At 47.2% G+C, this 22,538-nt stretch overlaps 1 protein-coding gene across 3 annotated transcripts in view; it reads left to right on the forward strand.

Annotated features, from left to right (window-relative positions):
* Window positions 1-12,869: 12,869 nt before the first annotated feature.
* The window catches only part of SETD1B (SET domain containing 1B, histone lysine methyltransferase), a 51,795-nt gene continuing 42,126 nt past the window's right edge, over window positions 12,870-22,538 (forward strand). For all 3 annotated transcript variants that reach the window (XR_007891071.1, XR_007891072.1, XM_051634417.1), the window contains exons 1-6: window positions 12,870-13,213; window positions 13,583-13,737; window positions 14,150-14,248; window positions 14,740-15,010; window positions 18,149-18,261; window positions 20,930-22,108. Coding sequence is in view for 1 of the 3 variants with exons in the window: in XM_051634417.1 (XP_051490377.1) it covers window positions 13,141-13,213; window positions 13,583-13,737; window positions 14,150-14,248; window positions 14,740-15,010; window positions 18,149-18,261; window positions 20,930-22,108 (1,890 nt within the window). In the remaining 2 variants the exon portion in view is untranslated. The remainder of the gene's footprint in view (window positions 13,214-13,582; window positions 13,738-14,149; window positions 14,249-14,739; window positions 15,011-18,148; window positions 18,262-20,929; window positions 22,109-22,538) is intronic.

The raw sequence follows: 22,538 nt of genomic DNA on the forward strand, positions 1-22,538 counted from the left end.
GTTTCTGTTCCTCACTGAATTCTGATTTCTCAAGCCAAGTTCTGTTGTAAAAAAATGGGTAACACAAGGTTAAGATCACCCTATGCTTTTCTGGAACATCAAACACAATGAGTGATCTCTGAAAAGCATGAAATGAACAAGCAAGTGTCTGCCAGCACCACCAGAGCTCTGCCCCTGTGGATCTGAGCCATGTGTGTGTCTCCTAGATGTGCTGGCACAGCTTTGCCGGGCGATGGGGAGGAGTTTGTCAAGGCAGGCTGGCAGAGCTGTCACAGTGGTGCTGGATCTCAGCCCTCTACCTCTGCACCCAGCAGTGAATCTGGGGATTCTCAGGAGAGAGAGGGACTCAAAATGCCTGGTTTCAGGCAAGATCTGCAGGTGGTGTTTGCACTGGGAGCTGGGGTTGGTTTTACCATGGGAACAGTCAGCAGCAGTGGGTTCAGATGCGCAGGCCTGCTCGTGGCTGGGTGAGAGCACAGGGCTCTGCTACAGATCTGCATTAAATTAATCAGCATCAGATGCTTTTCTGCATCCAGATCTGCAGCAGAGAATAATCCCATCAGGAAGTAATTTTGAGAAACACAAGGAAAGGGGCTGTAAATAGCTTTCCTTGCAACACAATGTGTTTTAACCCAATATCCAACCTCTCTCTTTACACCCCTAAAATCCCTCTGGCTTATGCCTTCCTGTGTTTTTATTATTTTTTTTTCAAAGTAGGAGTGCTCTTTGCAATATCTGCTTTCTTCATATTACTTTTCCCTTCTCCCATTCCCAAAATAGGTAATTCCTGATAGAGAGAGATTTCCTTTTAATGTGCTTGCTGGTTTAGAAACAAGGGAGGACTGAGACCAATAGAAGTGTGTATTAATTAGGATGACCACAGCACCAGAGCAAGAGTTACATTCAAATGCTTTCATTTACACAGGAGGGATTAGTACGGAGTAGGTGAGTCCATTCTGGATGGCCAAATCTGGGTTACTCTCCCCAGAAGTTGGTTGTTAGATTCCATTACTCCTGACATATGTGGAGTTGTACCTATATGTGAGGCTTCTGAGAACCTGAAGTTTAAAGTATCCCAGGTCTGGCTTGCTAAGTGGGCTGCAATACAACCTAAACAGGAATGTGTTTTTCAGAGCCATTAGAAGAGTCAGGCTTTGATCAGCACTTCATTGCTGCATTGGCTTTGCAACAGCCAACACTCTTGCACCTGGCCCAGGCAGGAAGCTCTCAAACCTTTTGGACAAGAATGTGGGGAAACTGGGAATATTCACAGAAGGAGAAAAAAGGGTGGCAAAGTAGGCTGGAAGAGAAAGGCCTGTGGATGAAATAAAGGCAGGCTTTTGCTCAGTAATGCATGGCACTGACATTAAAGGGCAGTTAATGTGTGAAGTTCACATCTTCCTCTCTGATATTTGTGCAAACTGCCTACAGGAAGGCAGGAACTGCAAACTAAAGATATGATAAAATCCTCTGTTTATATCCCTATGGGGGACACTGTAATTCCTGCCTGGTTTTGGTTGAGTGCTAGATATACAGGGAGAGCTAAGCAGGAAGCACTTGCTCTGTTGGTGTCTGGCTGGGAAGGAGCTCATACATAGGGATGGAGGTTTGGCAGGAGCCTGAGAGGTTTGTGGCTTTTCAGAGCATCAGTAGACAAAGGACAGGACCTGAGTGAGTTTATCTCAGACCTGAGAGCAGCCATTAATCCAGCCAGAGCAAACCCTGCAAAGAACCAGCGACGCACAGAGCGGGCTAATTAATAACTTGCAGAGCTGGAAATAAACCCAGTTGTAATTGTGTCATGTTTGCTTTAGATCTGTGATTTGGGCCTGTGCCACACTTGTGGGAGCTGGGCGGGTTGACAGTGCAGAGTGGCCTGGCTGGAGGTCCTTGCCACAAGCCACGGGGTCAGGAAGGTGTTGGAGCAGTGGGGGTGGTGGCATGGTCTGCTGTGCATGGGCACAAAGAGGGCAGCAACCTGCCAGGGCAGCTCCAGCCCGCGGGTCATCACTGAAGTCAGGCTGTCTTGCTGCCCTGTGTGAGCTCGACGCTGCTGTCCTTAATGGCACGTTTCCTGTGCGTTTCCTCCTTCCTACACACATTTCAGCCTTCCTGACTCTCATCCTAACAACAGGCACACTGTCAAGTTCCCAGTTCCTTGCTGGGATTAACGTAGTAGCTCTGATTTCTTAAGGCAGGGAAATTTCCTGGTTAAAATCATTCTAATTAGGCTTACATCTCTCCTAATGCTAAAAATGCCCGTGTGAAAGGCAGCTGAAGCTACTTGTAAAATGTCAGTGCCAGTGACTTTAATGGTCTTGGGAGTCTATTAATAGTACAGAAAATGCCTGCTCAAAGATACAAGACTCGAGACAAATGGAAGAAGGAAGCAAATACAGCATTCTTCCAAATCAGGCATCTTAAACTAAAATATTCCAAGTGTGAAACACATCTGTGTAGTTGTCGAGTGTTTTATTGGCTTGAAATACACACACAGAGCCCATAGTGAATCCTTTCCACTGGGTGGGCGCCTCAGTTTTCCTTTTAGGACTGAGTTTTGGACTTGAAGAAAAGTGTTCTCAGTCAACAGGCCTCCAAGCAAGCCAGGGCTGGCCGCAGAGGAGGACAACAGCTGCACAAGCTTCAATTCCTCTCCCCACCCTCCTGAGCAAATGTGCTCCTCAGTCCTCTGGCTGGTGGAGCCAGAGAGAGGAACGTGTAGCTCCCCTGCCAGCTCTACTGGCATTTCCTACCATGCAGCCAAGGCAGTGAGACCATCCAAGTATTTTTTCCATGTGGGCAGCTGAGCGGTGGTGGAACTAGAATCTCTTTTGGTCACAACTCCCCCCTCAGATGTTTGTGACACTTTTTTACCCCCTCCCTATGCAACACAGCAGGCGTTTGTGATAATTTACTGCCACAGGAACCCCTTCCTGCATGCTGCTAGCAGCAAACCTTCCTGGAGTGCTGGCAGGCACCCCGTGGGGAAAAGGCAAGACAACGTGCAGGGGAAGGTGTTGGGAAGTAACGGGAACCCTGTTCTGCATCAGCAGCTCCTGGAAGAGAGAGGGGAGAAAAGCAGCAAGGGCTTGGTGGGTTTAGTAGAAGCTGACTTCAGTTAGGAATTACTAATGGCCTGCCCCCTTGAAGGGTAAGACAGTTCAAGTTTTTTAATATTCTAAGACTTACCTTGAAACAAACAAACAAACAAAACCAACAAAAAAATCTAAAGCAAGTAGGAAAATAAATCAGAAACTGGGGAAGGATAAGAACAAAGCCTGCAGGAATAAAGTCTAAACAAAAGGCAGGGGCTATGCAGTGAGAAAACCACAAATGGCAGGGGTTGAAATGTAAAACCTACAGTTCCCTGTGAAACATGAAAGCTGCTGTTGTATTCCACACCTCCTCTTCCCGGGTGTAGCTGTCTCCACAAGGTGAAGGGCAGTAATGAATCAAGCTCCTTTCCTCTCTTCCTGTATTTTCTATTCAAGTACTCGCAGGCTGTGCAAATTCTTCTTTATTTCCCCTCTCCATATGCCACTCTCTCCTCCTGTCTTTTTTTTTATTCTGAACTGTGCATTTGGCCTCTCTCCCATTTCTTTCTCCTCGGTGCATGCCCCCTGCTCTGCTCAGATCTGCTGTCTTTGTAACCTCTGCTGTGCACATATGCTGGCTCTTCTTCTCCCCTCCCTGCCACCCCCTGCTTCTGGGTCATCAAGTGTCCTTTTGCTTCACTCCAGCATTAATGCTGAGGGGGCATCAGCCAGAAAAGGAACAGTTTTGCTATGGCCACTGCTCCCGTGTTCATGCTGACAGCTCTTCTCCACCGGTGGAGGGAACCCATGTTGCTCCCGTAGCACAGCTGATCGGGAGGGAAGGCAAAGACGGCTCTGCAGCTGCTTAGCAACTGGGAGCTGCTGTTCTGCAGCAGCACAGAGGCAATGATGGCACAGCATTCCCAAATCCCATGTGTTCTGGCCCACTCGGCTGAAACCCAGAACTTAGTGGACCAGCTTGGACACTCCCTGTCCTGTCAAAAAATCAGGATGTGGTGCTTAACTACAGATTTGAGATCAATGGTGACAATGTCAAGAGCAAAACTGTCTTGGCCTTGTGTCATACGTTGCTTGCATCACGCCAGTTGGAAGAAACAGCTCCGATTGATAAGCTCAACTCATTCTATTTGATCGTTGTCATCACTTTTCTGACTGCAACATTTTATACTCCACCACTTAGGATTAGAATGTCCCCTGTATTTGTTAAAAAGGCTCATGGGTCTCCAGCTACCATCACATCTAGACTGTTTAAAGATAAGTATCCAGATATACACGTTTTTTAATGCATAAATATCCTTCTATATTGCTTATTTGCAGCTTAATTTCCTTTTAATATAAGCTGTGAGTGCCCAAATTTCAATAGTACATTCTTGTTTGCTTTTTTGTTAAAACTGTACTGTTTAGGCCATGAAGCACTGAACTGAAATGTTTACTAATGTGATGGCTTTAGAATGTTGATTGGAATTGCCAACCTTCTTGATTTATTTCATGATTTTTATAACATTGAAAGTATTCTAAAAAATAACCAGCTGTACATTCTGATGGGATGACAGCATTTCAATAGCAGCTGCATTTCAATAGGCAAGAAGCAACACAAAATATTCTGCAAGTCAAGTGCTGAAACAGCTTCTTTATTCCTTGGTAGCTCAAGAATTATGAAATCTCTGAAAGCACTGGCTACCTAGTTTACAGAGGTGGCTTTGTCATAATACTAGCAGAAATAATAATAATTAAAAACAAAACAAAAAACCAAAACAGAACAGATGCAGTTTAAAAAGAAACAAAAAAACCCAGCCCTGGCAAGTATCCAACATGTCCATCAAAAGTTGTATGGATCTTGAACAAAACGAATGTTTGTTCCACTACTGGGTATCACCACACATCTCCCTGCAGCCAAACCCCACAGCAGACTCGTGGTTCCCTGTCCTTGTTCAGTGCTTACATCCCATGCATCCTCAGACTACACTGGGACACAGGTGAAATCCGTCAGGAGGCTGCTTCTTTTGGCTGAGAAATTCCCTAGACAGATCACCTGCTTATCTTCTTAGGAAGAAATGAAAAAACACATGGCAAAAAACCTGAACAGGCCCATACCCTGTTTATATTCCTACTCAATACTCCTGTGAGATTCTTAGCCTGGTTTCCTAGAAATAAAACAGTCTAATGTTGTTCTATGTAATTTTTCCTCTCCTTTTTCCAAACACAACCAATCGGGCAATGGAGAAGTAGTCCCTGATGTATCTAGGTCTTGAATGAACAGCTGAGTAGAATATGTAGGAGAGGTACCACCTTGGTCTTTGAGAAGGGGAGGCAAAACTCAGCCCTTGCCCATAGCATGGGGCAGACCCAGGGGCCTGGGTGGCCCCTGTGCAGCTCCTAGCCAGCACAATACCCATTGCTCAGCCAGACAGGGCAAGCAAAACTGGGAAGGAGCAGGAAGATTTATCTGGGAGCATTTAGGGACACAAATCTGTGGCAGACAAAGCCTCATGAATTTAACCGCTGAGAGGGAAACAGAAAAAATCTACAAGGGTCAGTGGTAGATGGCAGTAGCTCTAGTAGATTTCTGCAAGAGGGCTGATGTGCCACACTGCAACCCCTGTGCAGCACTGACACGATTATAAGCAGGAAAATAAGCAGGAAAATGTAACAGCAAGAAGGCATAATCCAACGGATTAAAATCCATCCAACAGGAAGGTCTAAAAATGCAGTTGTAACTACTATGTCTTTCCTTTCTGGATCCTGCAACTACCTGTCTTGGGCTCTGCATTATTTAATAGCTATATTACAGACACCAGGGCAGGCAAATGTTGCAGTGTGCGTCCTGGCTCCCTTCCAGCTCCTAAACTGGGCTTTCTTCCCATGAAACAACTGGGGTGTGGCAAGAGGATGGTGTACATCCAGATCTCCTGACACAATACTGACATGGCTGAGGTGTGCACACACCCGGAACCAGGAAACTCCTACAGTGAAGACAGAAGCAGTTGTTTATCTGGAATATTAAATAATTACCAATCAAGTTTGTATATTACACTCAACAGCAGCAGGAGGGGGTATATAAAAGAGTCCACTGCAAGCTACAATGCTAAGGACCTGTCCATTTCAAGAGGGCCCAAGCATAAAAGCACACACACAGAACGAAGAGCACAAACCAACAGGATGGGGATGCCATTCCAAGAAGGAGCAGATCTGAGAGTATTTTAGGAGCCATGCTGGGAAAGCAGCTGAACGTGGGCTTGTGTAATCCCTGGATGCCTCACAAAGCCATCTCAGCCAGAAGGGCTGTTGGTGCAGGTATCACCACTGACTGCTCTGTCCTTCTGTCCAGACCAAAATGGTGAAAAACTGGAGCATTCACAGGGCACCGCGACAGGAGCAATTACAGGATTAGTGAAGATGAGCCCGAGGGGGAGCTCTGCAACTCTGCCACGGGTGCTGAATGCTCAGATGATCAGCCTGTACAGAGCTACACGGGGACAGAAATCTGGTAATGGAGCATTCCTCCATCAAGCAGACTGAGATACAGCGACACCCAGAAACTGAAAGCAGAAACTAGACAAGTTTTAAAAGGTATTCTGATTTCTAGTCTGTCAGGGAGATTCTGATGGAAACAATTTACCAACTCTTATGTTACTCTCTCTCACAGCCCATTTTAAAATGAAAATGTGTTTTTCCAAGATGCAGGTATGCTGTAGTTAAATTCTTTCCAATGAGAAAAAGGAACAAGTTCACAAAAATCTTATGACCTGCATAATACAGGAAGTCAAACCAGATGAGCCTAGGTCTCTTTTGCCCTTTATAAATCTATTAGTCTGGTTTCCTTGCATAAGCAGTGGATTGTGACATGGAAACCTTCAATATAAAGGATTCTGTGTACAAGCCAGTCTAAAACAAAATGTTGTAAACAGTCACCATCATTGTTTGGCAGAACAGCTGCATATTTTTTATTTCACTTTGCCTCTCAATCTAATTTGCTTGTTGCAACACTCTGCCAAAGAAATTAAATCACTTATTGATAACAGACAGTGAAATTATTAGCATAAGAGTTTTCCACTCAACAATGCAGGGGAGGGACGCTGTGGGCAAGAACAAACCCCTTTGCTTCAAGAATGTGCGTAGAGTCACCACGAGCGGTTCAGAGAAAAAAAAAAAGGCTTTTTTTCCCCCCTCCCTTTCCCCTGAAAGATCTCTTTCTTTCTCTAAAGAGTCTCACACAGTAAACCAGGGTCAGTCTAACTCAGTATGAAAGTCTGGTTTGACCTTTCTGGAATTTAAACACGCTGTACCAGAACGTTTAGCTTTTCAGATACGAGGTTCAGCCATGAAACCACCCGCTCTGAGAGTGCAACCGGTCTCAACTGCCTTGGTGACTTTTAAACTACACTGAACATTACAGTCATTTAGAAACTCTAAAAACGGAAAGAAATTTTCAGCTCAGACTTACAAAAACAATTTCCAGAAGTGCTGAGGACCCACACAATTCACTGGGTCCACCCGGCGGGCTTGCTGTACAACGCCTGCTGCCCCAGCAGTTTCTGGCCCTGGTCTGCACGTACGCGGTGCCAGGCACACGCTTGAGGACCTCTCCCAGCTGGAGCAGTGCATGGATTCTACCATCGGGAACAGCCGTCCTGAACAATGATTAATTGCAGACAAAGATCACAGTCCTGGAAAAAATGCGCAGAGAGGTGCGAGTACAGACAAAGCTGTCTAAGCTCCCACAGTATTATGGTCTGGCTGGATCGTTTCAAAGGCAGAGCTAGTTTGCTTCAGGGTTAAACAGACCAACGTTAAGGTTTAAAAGCAGATACTACTAATATCCAAGTATCTATTTAAACATAAATTTTAAATCCTGGGAAAGTTAATACCCGATGCTGTTTAAATCTGCTCTTTTTAAAGATCTCTTTAAGTGCAGACTGAACTCATTATGATGCAAGCTGCAGCAACGTTTTCATTACAGTTCAAAAAACCCCTGCAAAACCAAGAACAGATCTACACAGTACTTTGATCTACACGTCGCCTGTTTTCAGCCATTTCCTGGAAGCTCAAATGCTTTTCACCTCTATTGAGAAACACCAGAGGAGCATTTTAATGGCGTTTAGCTAAGAACAACGTCACAATTTCTTCCAAGTTTACCAGCAGATTATTATTTAAAGCAATTGTAAACCAGGAAGGCTGTTGCAGTATTGGCACGAGTAAGGGCCAGGCGGTTACAGATGGTCTGGCTGGACAAGGCACGTCTTGCAGGGACCGAGCAGAGGGTCTGGTGGCTGCGGACCACTATGGCTCCAGAGCTGCACCCTAAGCAGGGCACAGAGCGCTGAGGTAGCTTTTTAAAGCCAGCCTGGCCGTGCGAAGACATTTTCTTTTCTCCTCCATGGAAACGTGTTATGTTTTGTGCGGACGGTTTGTCGCTTGTTCTCGACAGAGCCTGACCCGGTGGCGGTGAGGACCGAGATGGGGGGGAAGGAGAGATGAGCCTTCAGCCCTCGCGTCGTTGCGAAAAGGCACAGGCTGCGGTGCCTCCTTCGCGGCAGCACCCTGCTCCCTCGCAGGAAAACACCCTGAGCCTCAGCACATACCACAGCACAGGTTTTACAAACCCACGGAGCGGCTGGTCCTGAGCCGCAGGAACTGGCGGGCAGGGCCGCCCGCACCCAGCCCGGCACATGCCGCTCCCGCAGGCAGCCTCTGCCAAGCAGCCACTTACCTTCTCCCTCCCACAGGGTCCGCAGGACGCTCCTGCTCTAGCCTTACCAGGGAGGCCACCTCTCTCTACAAGTGTTTGCTTTTTCCTCCCTCTCCTGCCCTCTGAAGTGGTTGCTCAAGCTAGGCTTTCCTAGCTCACCTAATCTGGGTTTGCAGTGGAGCACAAGGTACCAACTCCCCGCAGAGAACAAGGCTCGTGAAGCTCCGAAATAACCCCCACGCCTCCACCCAAAGCGAGCTGCAGGAAAATCTGCTCGGGGGAAAAAGCCAAAACCAAACACACAAAAAAAACCCACAAAAAAAACACCCAACAAAAAAACCCTAAACAAAAACCACAACACAAAAAAAAAAAAACCCCAAACAAAAAACAGCAAGGAAAAAAAGGAGGCAAGGAAGGAAGGAAGGAAAAAACCACAAAAAGCAAAGGCACATGTAACACCTCGTGTGGCCATGGCGGCTCGCACTGCAGCACGGCAGCCGGCTCGGCGCCAGCCCGGGCCCGGGGAGCTCGGCGCTGCAGGCCGGCCGGGCCGGGCCATCCCAGCTCGGCTGCGGGCGGGAGGAGGCAGGGCAGCGGCTGCCCCGGCGGAGCGGCTGGGCGATGGCGGAGGGGGGGAAAGCTCAGGAGGGGCAGGAGAAGGAAAACAACAAAGAGCCATGTGACGAGCGGCGGCCGCGCTCCCCCCGCGCGTTGGCGCAGCGCAGCCCGCGCCAGGCGGGGAGGCTGCCGACACCGCCCTGCTCCCCCCGCAGCCTGCTCATTTGCCTGGCTTCTCTCTCCATCTCCCCTACTGCCTTTTTCTTTTCCTTTTTTCCCCCCTTTTTGCGGGGGGGTGCTGCTTTTTGTCCTCTTTTTTTTTTTTTTCTTCCCCCCCTCCGCATTAGACTACTTCCATATTTTGGTATTTATAAAAGCGAGCAGGAGGCTGCGGCTGGGGGAAGGGAGGAAGGCGAGGGGCGGGCTGCGTTATTTATAGGCTCCCAGGGCTTCGCCTGCATTATGCGAGCTGTCTTTGTCCTCCCTGCCCGGCTCTCCCCTCCCCCGGCCGGGCTGGAGCCCCGCCAGCCCCGCAGCGCTGCCTCCCGCTGCTGCAGGGCGCTCCCCGGCGCGGCCATGTTGTGCTCTGCCCGCTCCTTCCTCAGCTTCGCCTTCCACAACCCCTCAAAGCGGTGGGGGAAGGGGTAGGGGGGGGGCGGGAAAGGGGAGAGAGTTGAGGGGGGGGAAGACCAAAAAAAAAAAAAAAAAAGAGGCCATTTCCCTGCAGTGATCGGGACGCGAAGCGCCGCCAGGCAGAGGGGGACAGCCCGCCTCGCCGCCGCCCCAGCCCTGAGGAGAACGCGGCGCTGAAGGAGAAGCCATGATGGCGGCTGTCCTCACCCAACATGGAGCGCGACCGGGAGCGCCCTGCCCGCCGCCAGCTGCCCCTCCCGGCGCCCGGGACACGGTGCTTCCGCAGGCTTTCACATAATAAAACCACCAGACTTCGGCAGGGAGGCCATTTCATGGGCTGGGTGGCTGCACTAAAGCACAACTGCTGTGAATATCAACTGCGTCATGGCTCTCCAGCTGTAAAACTCAGGCTGCAAAGGGTCCCTCACTTGGAAGGAAACTCCCTCATTTTGGATTTACTTCCAGATCTCCTTTTTCCCCCCTCTCCAAGTCACTGCCTGTCGGTATGAAGGATTTTACAGTGCTTTTTAGTGAGACATCCGCCATTAAGACTCACCGTCTTGAAACCTCCTCCCCTCCCCATTTTGTTGCCTTTTTTTTTTTTTTTGGGTCGAGCTTCTGTAATTAGACGGATAAAACATGTAAGGGATCCCTACAACCACCATCACCACCTCCTTTTCGCCGTTTTTAAAAATCAATCTCAGTAGCATGTTACTGTTCACAGACAGGGTTGGCTTTATTTTTTTTTGGTTGGTTTGTTGCGTTTTTCTTTTCGTGCATTCAATTTTTAACAGCCACGTAACGCCCGCAATGGATTCACAGCGTCTCTCCGCAAAAAAAAAAAAAAAACAAAACCCAAAAACAACAACCCAAAAAACACCCCAGCAACCCACCAGGGCTGTGGACGACCAAGCGCTTTGTGCAGAAAATGAAATCCCTCCCTGAAAAATAGACATTTAAGAGACGCTGTTAGCTGTATCTGAGGAGAAGGAGATCACCGCTCACACAGACGACCATTAGGATTTTTCCACCCAGGACAATAACATTAGCCGCACAGGCCTGGTCTGTTTCTCTGCAAGGGCAAAAGGGTTTACTTACCCAGGCACCATAGTTGAATGCAGCTCTGAAGGTGAAGTTGTTACTCTTTTTAAAAATAACAGCTATAAATATATATATTTTGTATCACCACTTCTCCCGTAAGTTTGCAAGTCAAAGCAGATCTTGTTAGGATAGTTAATGGATCTTTGTATGGCAGTGGTCTGGCATTTAAAAAAAAAGAAAAAAAAAAAGGGGGGAAGAAAAAAAGGTATAGAAAAAGTTGTCCAGTTATGTTGACTGACCGTACACAGCGAGGACTCCTACTCCAGGCTTAAATCTACCTTCCTGTGGCAGATTTACTCTGTACATGAAAAGGACGTTCAGTGTTTTTCCACAGAGCACGCAGGCACTAAAAATATTCTCCTAGTTTTAGGCTGCAGGTTAGTGTGAAAACACCTGGTTAACATTCACTGGTTGCAAACAACTTTTAAACATCTCTTAGCTAGGTATTTTGCTTAATAAGTAAAATATTTCAGAAAGCATAAATTGGTTTAGATAAACAGACAAAAACAAGACATGCAAATGAAGGCTTAGCAATAAGGACCACTGCGGTAACATTAACATGAGAACTACACTTAGCAAGGACAGAATGGATTGGGTACTTACAACCAAAGAGGAAAGAAAAAAAAGCTTATCATAATAAAATTGCCCCTTTAAAATAAGAATTCACTATTCCTAGGCCTATATTTAAAACATTACCTTATAAGCACCAAAGGAGTTAATAAAAAATGGCCAGAAATCGAGTGTTTAATACAGGAAATACTCTCTAAAATGTATTCGGTCATCAGAGAGCTGTATCGAGCTTAAAAACCCCCAAAACAAAAAAAATATTTAAAATAATGTACTTTTTTTGGCATTCGAAATTGTTATCTGCTGACATAGGGTGTGCCATGACCTAGTTACACAAGACAAAGATGGATCCCGACTCAGAAGGGAAAAAAAAAAAAAAAAAATCCGCATTTTTTTTTGGTTGTGGCTCTTTTTTGTTTGTTTTTGGTTTTTTGTTTGTTTGTTTGTTTTAATCTTCCTTCTTCAGTGAGTTCCTCTAGCATGGTGCCAAACATGACCACCACCCCGAGCCGCTCCCCGCCCGCGGACGGTTGTGGATTCACATGGCGGATCCCCCGTTTTGGAACAAAGGAAAAAGCCCAGTTGGCCATTTCGTTCCACTGCAGAAAAATGGCTGCCTGGTCTTGTTGGCCTCTCCTTTAGCTTGTCTGCTGAGGGATGTTTTTACCCCGCCGTCTAATAACTCAAGCCCCATGGAAGCGGCTCGCCCATTGGCTGCGGCCGCCCCGCTGCCTCTCACCAGCCAATTGCCCGCCCGCGGCCCCGCGGACCGGGCGCAGCCGCCCCGCGCAGCCCCGCTCCGCGCTCCGCCCGGCTCCGCGCCCCGGCCAGCGGCGGGGACACCGCGCCGACCGGCTTTTAATACCTAAAACAAAATGGAAGCTCCCCGCTGATTGGTTGCCGTCGGCCCCGGACCTTTAATAAGCAAAACTGCTCCCCCACTCACCCCCCCCCCCCCCATCTCTCTCTCCGGTTGCGGGGCTCTGAGCGGTGACACCCCCCATCCCCGCCGCAGCAGGGCGGCGGGCTCCGCGCGGTCCGGTTTCGCCGAAGTCTTTCCTTTTTTTTTTTTAAAAAAAAAAAAAAGCAGCAAACTTGTCCCACCTATAGGTCCATCTTGTTTAGAAACAGTTTGCGCTAAGGTAAATGCAGCGGGCAGATTCCACTCGCCCCCCCGCATGCCGTTAACCCCGGGGTGGGGAGAAGGAAAAAAAAAAAAAACCCAGCCCAGCTCGGCGACTGCCCATGCGGCGGGGCTCGGCGGCGGGGCGGCGGCGGGCGGCCGCGGGCCGGGGGCTGCGCGGCGCGGCCGCCGTGAATGTGCAGGCGGCGGAGGGCGGTTAGGCGTTCGCGGCGCTCGCAGCGGTGTATTGTGGGAGGCCGCCGCCGCCAGCAGCAAGCACACACACACACAATATGTGGTGGCTCGCGAAAACGGGAGGCAGGAGCCTGGCGGGCAGCCCGCGCCGGTAACCGGCCCCATGTGAGACGGGAGCTCGCCTTTCGCCGCCCGGAGACGATCGGCCGCCGAGCGCGATGTCTTTCCGAGAGATCAAGGCGGGGGAAAAAGCCAAGCACCCTGAAGATCATGGCAAAAAGCAGAGTTCAAGTGAGATTGGGTCTTTTTTTTTTTTTTTTTTTTTCTTTTTTTTTTTCTTCTCTCTCCTCTTCTCCTCCTCCCTCTCTGCCTCTTGTCTGGCTGGGGTGGAGGGGGGACCCGGCTGGCAATTCCCCCATTTTAGGGCTCGTTTCGCGGTGGATTTCCTCCCTGTCTGGGTGTGTAGAGCGGGCGGCTCGTTGTTTAAAAAAAAAAAAAAAAAAAAAAAAGGGAAAAAAAAAGGAAGGCAAGGGAAAAAAAGGGGGGTGTCTTTGTTTAATTTTTTTTTTAACTTTATGTTTTCCCGTGTGTTTTGTGTTTTTTTTTTTTTTTCCCTTCTTCTTTTCCCCCTTCCCCCTTCCTCTCCCCCCCTACGTCCAGGTTGGATCAACGGAATGGAGAACAGCACGCAAGCCAGCACTTCTGTCGAGAAAAAAAATCACCATTGGAGAAGTTACAAGTTGATAATTGACCCGGCTCTGAAAAAAGGACAGCACAAACTCTACCGTTACGATGGGCAACATTTCAGCATGCCTGTGAGTGTGGGGGTCGTGGGTTTCCCCCATTGTGTTGTGCCCCCCCTCCCCCGCCTCCGTCTTACCGGCGTTTTGGGGACTGGGGGTCCCTCTGGGTCGTGGTAATCCCCGGTGTAGCACGTGTGTGGGAGGGGGGCCTGGGGGACAGACTCACAGCCACCGAAGTTACTGCCACCTGACACATTGTATTCAACTGTCAGGAGCCCAAACCTGCGGCTTTATTTCTGTATTTCCAATCTCTGTGCATTTCCCAGCAGTATTGCAATTTGACACGTGTGTGTGTGTGTGTGTTCGAGCTTTCCCCTTCCCTTGAGACAGCCCCTGCTTCCTTGGGGTTTATTTTTTCTGGTATTTGTCTCTTACATTTCAAGCCGTGTTATTGCTGGTTTTGTGCTTTTTCTCCTCCTCCCAGAACTCGGGAATCGCTCCTGTGGATTGTGTCAGGGATCCCAGAATAGGGCGAATATGGACCAAAACTAAGGAGTTGGAGCTGTCTGTCCCCAAATTCAAGGTACCGCCCCCGGCTTTTGGGTTTAGCTCTGCATTCTTGTTTATCCGAGAGTGAAGCTTCAGTTCCGAGTAGTTTAATGGGCCATTTAAATGACAGTCATATTCCTATTAACATTATTTGGCAAACTGTTTAACAGTGATCCTCTTCTATAAAGATAACGAGAAATCAATGCATCTGTGTAATGAGATCACTTGCAGGTTTTGGAGCTGTGTTTTGGGGGGCTTTTCGGGTGGAGGGGGGGGCTGCCTGCAGACAGGACTGCTGAAGATCTGTACTTGGAGCCCAGAAACGAGCGGGTCTCAATGAATGGCAGAGGCTGTGCTCAGCTCCGGGTTCATCCCGGAGCCTCGGAGGCAGTTTTCTTTCCCCAAAGTTTGCAGGATGCTTTAACCCTCTCCTTCCCATGCTGGCTTTATGCACATCCTCCCCTCCCCCGCCCCATTACCAATGATGATTATCTGTGTCTCCCCCCGCCTCGTGCCCATTTCCAGATTGATGAATTCTACGTGGGGCCAGTGCCTCCCAAGCAGGTCACCTTTGCCAAGCTCAATGACAACATCCGTGAAAACTTTCTGACTGACATGTGCAAGAAATACGGCGAGGTGGAAGAGGTGGAGATTCTTTACAACCCCAAGAACAAGAAGCACCTGGGCATCGCCAAAGTCGTCTTTGCCACTGTCAAGGGTGCCCGGGAGGCCGTCCAGCACCTTCACAACACCTCTGTCATGGGCAACATCATCCACGTGGAGCTGGATACAAAAGGTGAGGAGGCACAGTTGGGCCTCAGGCGTTTGTGGTTGGCAGTGCCCCTGCCCGTCCCTCTCCTAAAACCAGAGGCTGTGGCAGCCCGCGGTGATTAAAAATACGAAGGGATTGCTCCTGTCCCCCTGCGAGCGGGTCTGGTTTCTGGGGCCTTTGCAAGTCACGTGGAGCCAAATGTGTTGTCTGTTGCTAGGAGACAGCCTTGTAATTTGCAAAATGCTGCCATCCTGCCCGTCCCCTGCCCATACCCTGCCTGTACCCTGCCCTCAGAGGCCTCCTGTGCCCCACATCTCATGTCCCAAGCTGGCCCTGCTCGGCCACCCCCCGGGGCAGCCGGACCCGGTAGCACCTGGCTTTTGCAAACTTTGGGGCAAACCTTGGGGGTTCCTGGGATCCAAACCTCCGGGTTCTGGCGGCGGCAGCAGCGGGGCTGGGTGCTGTCCTCTACGTGCTTGGCATTTCATTGATTCTTAGCAGCAAACTCGAGGCTGGCAGGAAAAGAGTGCACACGCAGCACTTGTCTGTGTGTGTGCGCGAGTGTGTAAGTGTGAGACTGGCTCTTAAAGTGACAGGAGCTCCCAGTCCTGGAGGGAACCGGCTCTCAGCCCCACAGCCCAGCCCTGGGGAGCCCAATAAAGTTTCTGGAAGTATGAAAGCCTCTCATTTCACTGCTTTGCCTTTCCTCCTTCTTCCCAGTATGTTAGTGAAAGGCTTTGCTAAAATGTGCCCAAATTTTAGAAAATGTCTGAAGCTGAGGCAGTGTAGATCAGTTGCAGTTTGTGCTTCTTCATTCCAAACATGGCTTTTCTGGTTTAAAACTGACTTACTGCAGTCTTTCTTGGAAAGAGGACATTGTTAACACCATTTTTTTTTTAAATGCTGATATTTTTGTTCTGTATTAAAAGGTTTCAACAATTTAGTGCACAAACTGTACAGCAGTTGGTGTGCATGTGTGGTAAGAGGGTATAGCAGGATGTTTATGGCATTACTGGTCACGTTAGAATGAAAATCACAGTAGTAGTGTATTTTCTGTTGTGAGCTAAGCTTGACCTTACTTGTGCATACTTTGGAATTCTAGCATTGTTAATTTTTACAGACAGGCTCTTTCCCCTGCTTACTGAGAAATTCAAAGGTTAAAATTACATTTAAGAACAAATTCACCATTTTAAGATTTAATAATGTAAGCTAGAGCAAGCTAAGGGGTGGTGGATGTCTTAATGAGAGTAATTTTAAACAAGCTAATTGTACTACATTGCTGCTTGATCTCCTCCGTTTATAAACTGCTCTGCAAGTCTTGAACAGACAGCTGTTCAAGAAAGTGAACTGCACATCACGGAAGTGAGGGAGGTTTATGCTTCTGTTTCTTGGGAGAAAATGTTGAAGTCTGAGTTCCAAATTGCATTTTTGTTTCCTTTGCCAGCTGTATGCTTCCAATGTGTTTTTTTTCCACAGTTGCATCTCTTTCAATCTAAGAGACTAAGACTGTCAGTTTGCTATAATTTGCCAGGATCAAGGAAAAATGTTATTTCTAAAATAGCATTAGCAGGTTAGGATGTTCTTAAAATATATATGTATAGTTTTCAAAATTTCTTTCTAGTATTCAGCTTTTCAAGGGAATGAAAGGTTGATTAACTTGATTGTCATAGTCTAGCAAAATAAATATTAGGAGCAAAAGTGTTGTTTTATCTGTCTGGCCAGAGCACAGGCCTGGAAATCTGGAACTAATAAATCCAGCCTTCTCATCCATGACAGGCTAGTTTAAAACAACTTCTCTGATTCAGTTTATCCATCTACAGAATGAACACACTTTATAATAATTACTTGTCCTCAGAGGAATAGATAGGAATTGTTTCACGTTAATAAACCTCTTTGAAAATGAAACTGTAACTTTTCCTGCATTATATTGGAGATCTAGAAAGCATTATGAAACTATCTAACAATTGCTTTGTACTTATTTAAAAATAAGTTTTAAAGTAACCTTAGCATTTCCATATTTAGGGTGCTGTAGTCTTATGGGGGGCAGGGTGTTAATATATCACCCATCTCTTCAAGCTCTTTTCTTGGAGAGATCTATTTTGTCATTACTTTAGTTGTACTAAAATGGTTTGCTTAGCTGAGGATGAGGGTCAATGCTTTGTGAAATGAGATTTGATAACCAAATAGCCTCATCTGCAGCATTTGTTGCAGTTAAAGGAGTCTTTTCCAGTACACAGAGTTGTGCTAAGGGGTGCTTTGCTTTCACATTTCATGGAGTGGTTCCCAGGGAGTTTGGGGTTTGTTCCTATAGGATTTCCTCATGAAAGTAGGTCTCTTTCAGGGGAGATTTCACCTGAATTCATTTTCTGAGCTCAGATGCTGGATCTGTCAATTTTTCTATGCATTCTTTATCTTTCAGAGCAAAATTCAGTTTCAGGGTCTGATTCTGTTGCCTTTGAAGCTAATGGCAGATTTCTTACAGACTGCAAAAGAAGTAGGATCGGGTTTTTGTAGTGATGAAAAATCCAGCATTAAGAAACCAGGTCTGTAGAATTTAGGAATGAAGAGGCTCAGTAACAATATATGGGACAATTTGCTTCTCTGGCTTTTATTCTTTGAAGGATGCTGCCGAACAGACCTTAAAACTAGGGGGGGGAAAAAGATTAGTCAGTGTCTTTTTGGAAAAGCAGCATTAACGGTTTTGTCCTTGGCATTCCCAGGCACTGTGTTTGGATTAATAGCAGCCAGTTTCTACTAGCAAGGTGTGTTGGGAGAGCTTTCTGAAGTGGCTCTGGGTGTTGGCAGAGGCTTGTCCCTTTGGTGAGAGTTTCACTTCTCAAATCTGCAAGCTATTTGCTTGGCACTTTGGAGAGGAGGGAAGCTGCTGCTCTCCAGAAAGCATGGTAAAGAGCAGAGCTGCCAAGTAGGCTGAGGAGAGGAAAAAGCATTTAGAAACCTCCTGCTCTTGGCTGAACAGGGAGTGTCTGACTTCACTTGCCCAGAAGATTATTTAAAAAATCATCCCTATGATAACCTGCTCTTCTGTTACACAGATGCAGCAGGCTGGGAGTGGTAGCAGTGTTGTGCAGATGTCAAGAATGTGTATTTTTACACAGGTTGTGTGATTTCTGTTTAATAACTCTTCCCATGTGGTCTGTGCAGGTGAAACCCGCATGCGGTTCTATGAGCTGCTGGTGAATGGTCTTTACACTCCTCAGACCCTTCCTGTAGGCACTGAACAGGACGTGTCACCAACTGGGAATGAAACTCTCCAGGTAGGTGTGCTTGGCTTTTCTTAAAAAATAACTTTGTAGGAATTTCCAAACAAATGCATCATTAATGTTAATGTTTTAAGGCTTTTAATACAGCCTCTTTCTTAGTCTTGCCATAGTTTCAGTGGGTGTTGCTAATTCCCATTTAAATATAACTTGCTCGTAATTGCCATAGCAAATGTAACTCTGCAAATGCAACACATGTGGCTAATGTGTATGCCAGTGTCTGCATAGCATGGGAAGTGCTTTTTGTCTTTCAGAATGAAAAAATACCTACAGAACTGACAGTATGTGCCCTATTAACATTAGAAATTCCTGCAGTTAAGAGGGCTGGCTCGGATCTGTCCCTGAGATGAGATTATTCCCTTGAAGTCAGGGGGAGTGATTTACACTGGTACATTTGGCCTAGTGTCTGCAGTTTTTAATCCTTAGGGCCTGCATACTTCAGCCTTGCTTAAAGGCTAAAAGATAGAAGGTGTTTAATCTTGAGTAGTGGCATCAATTTTCCAGAATCTTAATTAGTTACTGGAATCAGTTGTTAACAAAACCAGCGGACATAATTCCTGAGGGCTTCCAGGGGTCCCTTGACATTTATGATATGATTCTGTAAATGGCATTGTACAGTTACCTGGTCCCCTGTGAACCCCACTGGGATGAAGGGACAAGGGGGAAGTGATTAAGCCTGTTTGTGAAGTTGCCAGTCCCCTTGGCTTGTCTAAATGTATTTTGGCTCCTAATTGTGTCTTAGGAACCCAGTTTAAGATGTCTAATTTGAAAGAGATTTGGCAGATTTTTTTCTTTCTATTTCTCTGCACTCCTGTGACTTCTTAAAATGCCATAATTTCAATAATTCTGTGATCAAATGTTTTCAGGACAAGTAAGAGCTGTACATTGAACGTACCACTTCTTTTCTCCCACCAACCACCCCAACAGCAACAAGGCAAAACCCCAGCATCCTCTGAACAAAATCAGAGAGGCTGATGGTTCCTTGTCTCTCAGCAAGGTGTTTCTAAAGGCAGGAGGGAGGCAAGTAACAATTTTGGTATGAATCTGCTATGAGCAAGACCTGGCTTTTCATTTCTGCCAGTTACAGCATATCTCAAGTAAATGGACAGACTTGTTCTTACAGGGTTAACAGCAAAACACTTAATTGACAGTGTGTCCCAAAGTAGTCCTTGTTGTAATTATCTTTAAGATTGTTTCTCTAGATATTGTGTTCATGTACTATATTATTATCCCAAATTGATTTTTTTCCCAATTACCACCAAAATTATTGCTTTGTGGCTAACTTTTAACTGCATCATGTTCTTGTCACTAGAATCTGCCAACAAGCTTGTTTGCTGTTGTAGTTTAGTAAAGTAGTGACATTTGCTTTACCCTTCATGCAGAACAGCAAAGACCTGCCAGTACTTTGAGCCACAATCCCTGCCTTCAGGCCATATCCAAACGCCACTGAAACACAATCCACATCACATCTACACCAAAAGTGCAGAGATGTGGATTTGAGCAGGAAGCACGTGAATGTTTCCTGACCCTTTCTGTGGTTTTAGAACAGTTGAGGAAGAAACCTTCCTGATATCCATGTGGTCATGGTCTCTATGGGGCACACCAGGAACAAGTCCACACTATGGGGAGAGTGAGATGTGTGTGAGTGTAGCAGGCAGGTGAGTTTGATAGTGCTGGCATCCTTGAAGCAGGTTGTTTTAAGGGTGTCTCTACCTACCTGTGCTTGGGAGAGGACCAACCAGCCCACAGTCTCCCCAGCTTCTTATCCTGGTATACTTCTGTGGAGTTGAAGCTCAGTCCTAGCTCTTTTTCAGTGAGGATTCTCACTGAGCTTTTGCTTTGCTTTATGGAAAATTCATTCTGGTGCTGATGATTAGTGTGGCACTGTTGTGACTCAGCAGAGATTGAGGTGAAGCAGGGCTGCTCCTGGGAGCCCCCTGAATATGCCTGGGAAGTGAGTTGCAGAGCAATTACTTGACTGCTCTGTGCGCTCTCAAGGCCTTAGTTTCAGATTCCGTGGTCAGTAGTGCTGTGCCTGAACATGTGTCTTTGGGAAGGGGTTTGAAATGTGTTTTTAGCACTTCAGAGCTTTTTGTGCCTTCTATACCTGTAGCTTTCTCTCTGTTTGTTACAGGTGAAGGTTTGGTTGGGAGGGTTGTGGGTCAGTTCCCTCAGTTGTCCCAACACAAAGCCTTGCTGCATAGGTGTGCTTGCAGGCTGGCAGTTTGCTGATTTGTATGTTTTGATTTGTTCACAAAAAAAAGCTAAATTGATAATTTCATGTCTCAGAATTTTCTTAATCATCTTTCCTATTTGCTATTTAAACAAGCCTTGCATAGCTCATAGAAATTGAAACTCTTAGCTAGAGGTGTTGCGCAAATCTCCTGTTCATCTGATGCTCCTGGGTGTAGCTTATAGGGAATACTGTTGTATCTGCTTTCTTCCTCTTATAGACAAGTTCCTCTTTGCTTGCCCTTTTCTTTTGAATCAAAGGGAACTGTTAATAATGGATAATGGTTTGTGTTTTCAGGGATGCTGTAACCTTTTTTTTTCTGTGGAGAGTAGTACAAACTCCTGGGTACTGGACTCCCCTGAAAATGAGAGGGATTGGCAAATAACTTAAAAAGGGTGTGTTTAGGTGCTTTTCTGTCTTCTGTTTTTATAGTTGACGGATTCCCTGAAGCGCCTGAAGGACAGTAACCTTTCTTCTGCGGGATCCTCTGTTACCCCAAACAGCAGCACACCCTTTTCCCATGACACAGCCTATTCCAGCTGTCGGCAAGACACCCCAAACTCCTACAGCCAATTTACCCCACAGTCCCAAGGAACACCTCACACCCCACGGTTAGGGACGCCGTTTTCCCAGGATTCCACCTATTCTAGTCGTCAAACAACACCCGTGTACCATTTTGGGCAGGACAGTGGGTACAAACCCAGGAGGCATGACACAAAATTTACAGATGCCTACAACCGTCGGCCGGGACATCACTATGTTCACAACTCGGCAGGTGTTTTCCGAGGGACGGAGCATCAGTTTAGTACGTACAAATCCCATCAACAGGAGCCAGTTCAGTTCTCTCACACTCCTCCCCTGAGCCATTCTAGTTCTTCAAGCTACAAATCTGCCTTCTCTCCCTATCAAGCACCAGCTGTTTTTCCCCAGTCTGATGAGCAGCAGTTTCCCCAGACTTCCAGGGAAGCAGAGTACCGAAGACCTGCGCCTCCTCCCGCTGAGATGGTTGTGGAAAGCAGCTCTGCCGCTAGCATCGATTTTGTCCCAGTGAAGGAGAAGCAGGAGGAGCCTCCACCCTTGCCCGATTCAAACTCTGCTCCTGAGCCGAGCACAGCACAGTCCTTCTCTCAGACCCCAGAGAGAAGTGAGACCCCTGGCACCCCCACCATGGAGTCTGAAATGCAGCATAACAGTTTAGACTCAAGGATTGAGATGCTCTTAAAAGAGCAGAGAACAAAGTTACCCTTTCTTAACGAGCATGACTCGGATAATGAGGTCCGAATGGAAGGTAGCCCCATCTCCTCTTCTTCTTCCCAGCTCTCTCCCATCCCAATGTACGGTTCAAACTCTCAGCCTGGTTACAGAGGTCAGACGCCTTCCTCACGCCCCTCCAGCACAGGCTTGGAGGACATCAGCCCAACGCCATTACCCGACTCTGACGACGACGAGCCCATTCCTGGGACAGCTTCTCTGAGTCAGAATTCCCGGGGGACATCGGAGGCCAGCATGACTCCCATTGATCAGCTGAGCAGGACCTCCAAGATTGAGACCTCGGAGGCCAAAGAAATGGTGCCTGGTGACCAGACTCCAACGTCAGAAAAAATGGACGAGGTAAGTGAGCTGGAACTGAGTTACGAAGCTTCGTGTGTATCCCCAGAGCTGGACAGGGCAGGGAGTCATGCGTTTCTTTTAGTGTCCTTAGAGTGTAGTGTTTCTGGTGGCTTTTTCTTTTACTCAAGACAGCTGGAAATGCAATAGACGTGATACAAAGCGATGGTCTTAATCAACTTGCCTGTCTCCAGCTTTCCTTGTTTATAACAGCAGCCTGCTGCAATTTATAGCTTCAGGAGAACTCAAGGACTGCACAAGCCACAGAAGTTTGGCCTGTGCTCATGCTGTGTGAATGTCCTGAGTGTCGACAGACACTTAAGCCACTAGAGACGTTAATCGAGCGCTTTGTGCCATCGCTTTGGTCCCAGAGCATGGGGGTGTGTGCACACACTTGCTTAACGGGGCTTTCATGTTATGCCCAAGTATTGGA

Source organism: Apus apus, chromosome 16 (genome assembly GCF_020740795.1).
Source record: "Apus apus isolate bApuApu2 chromosome 16, bApuApu2.pri.cur, whole genome shotgun sequence".
Classification (NCBI taxonomy): Eukaryota; Metazoa; Chordata; class Aves; order Apodiformes; family Apodidae; genus Apus; species Apus apus.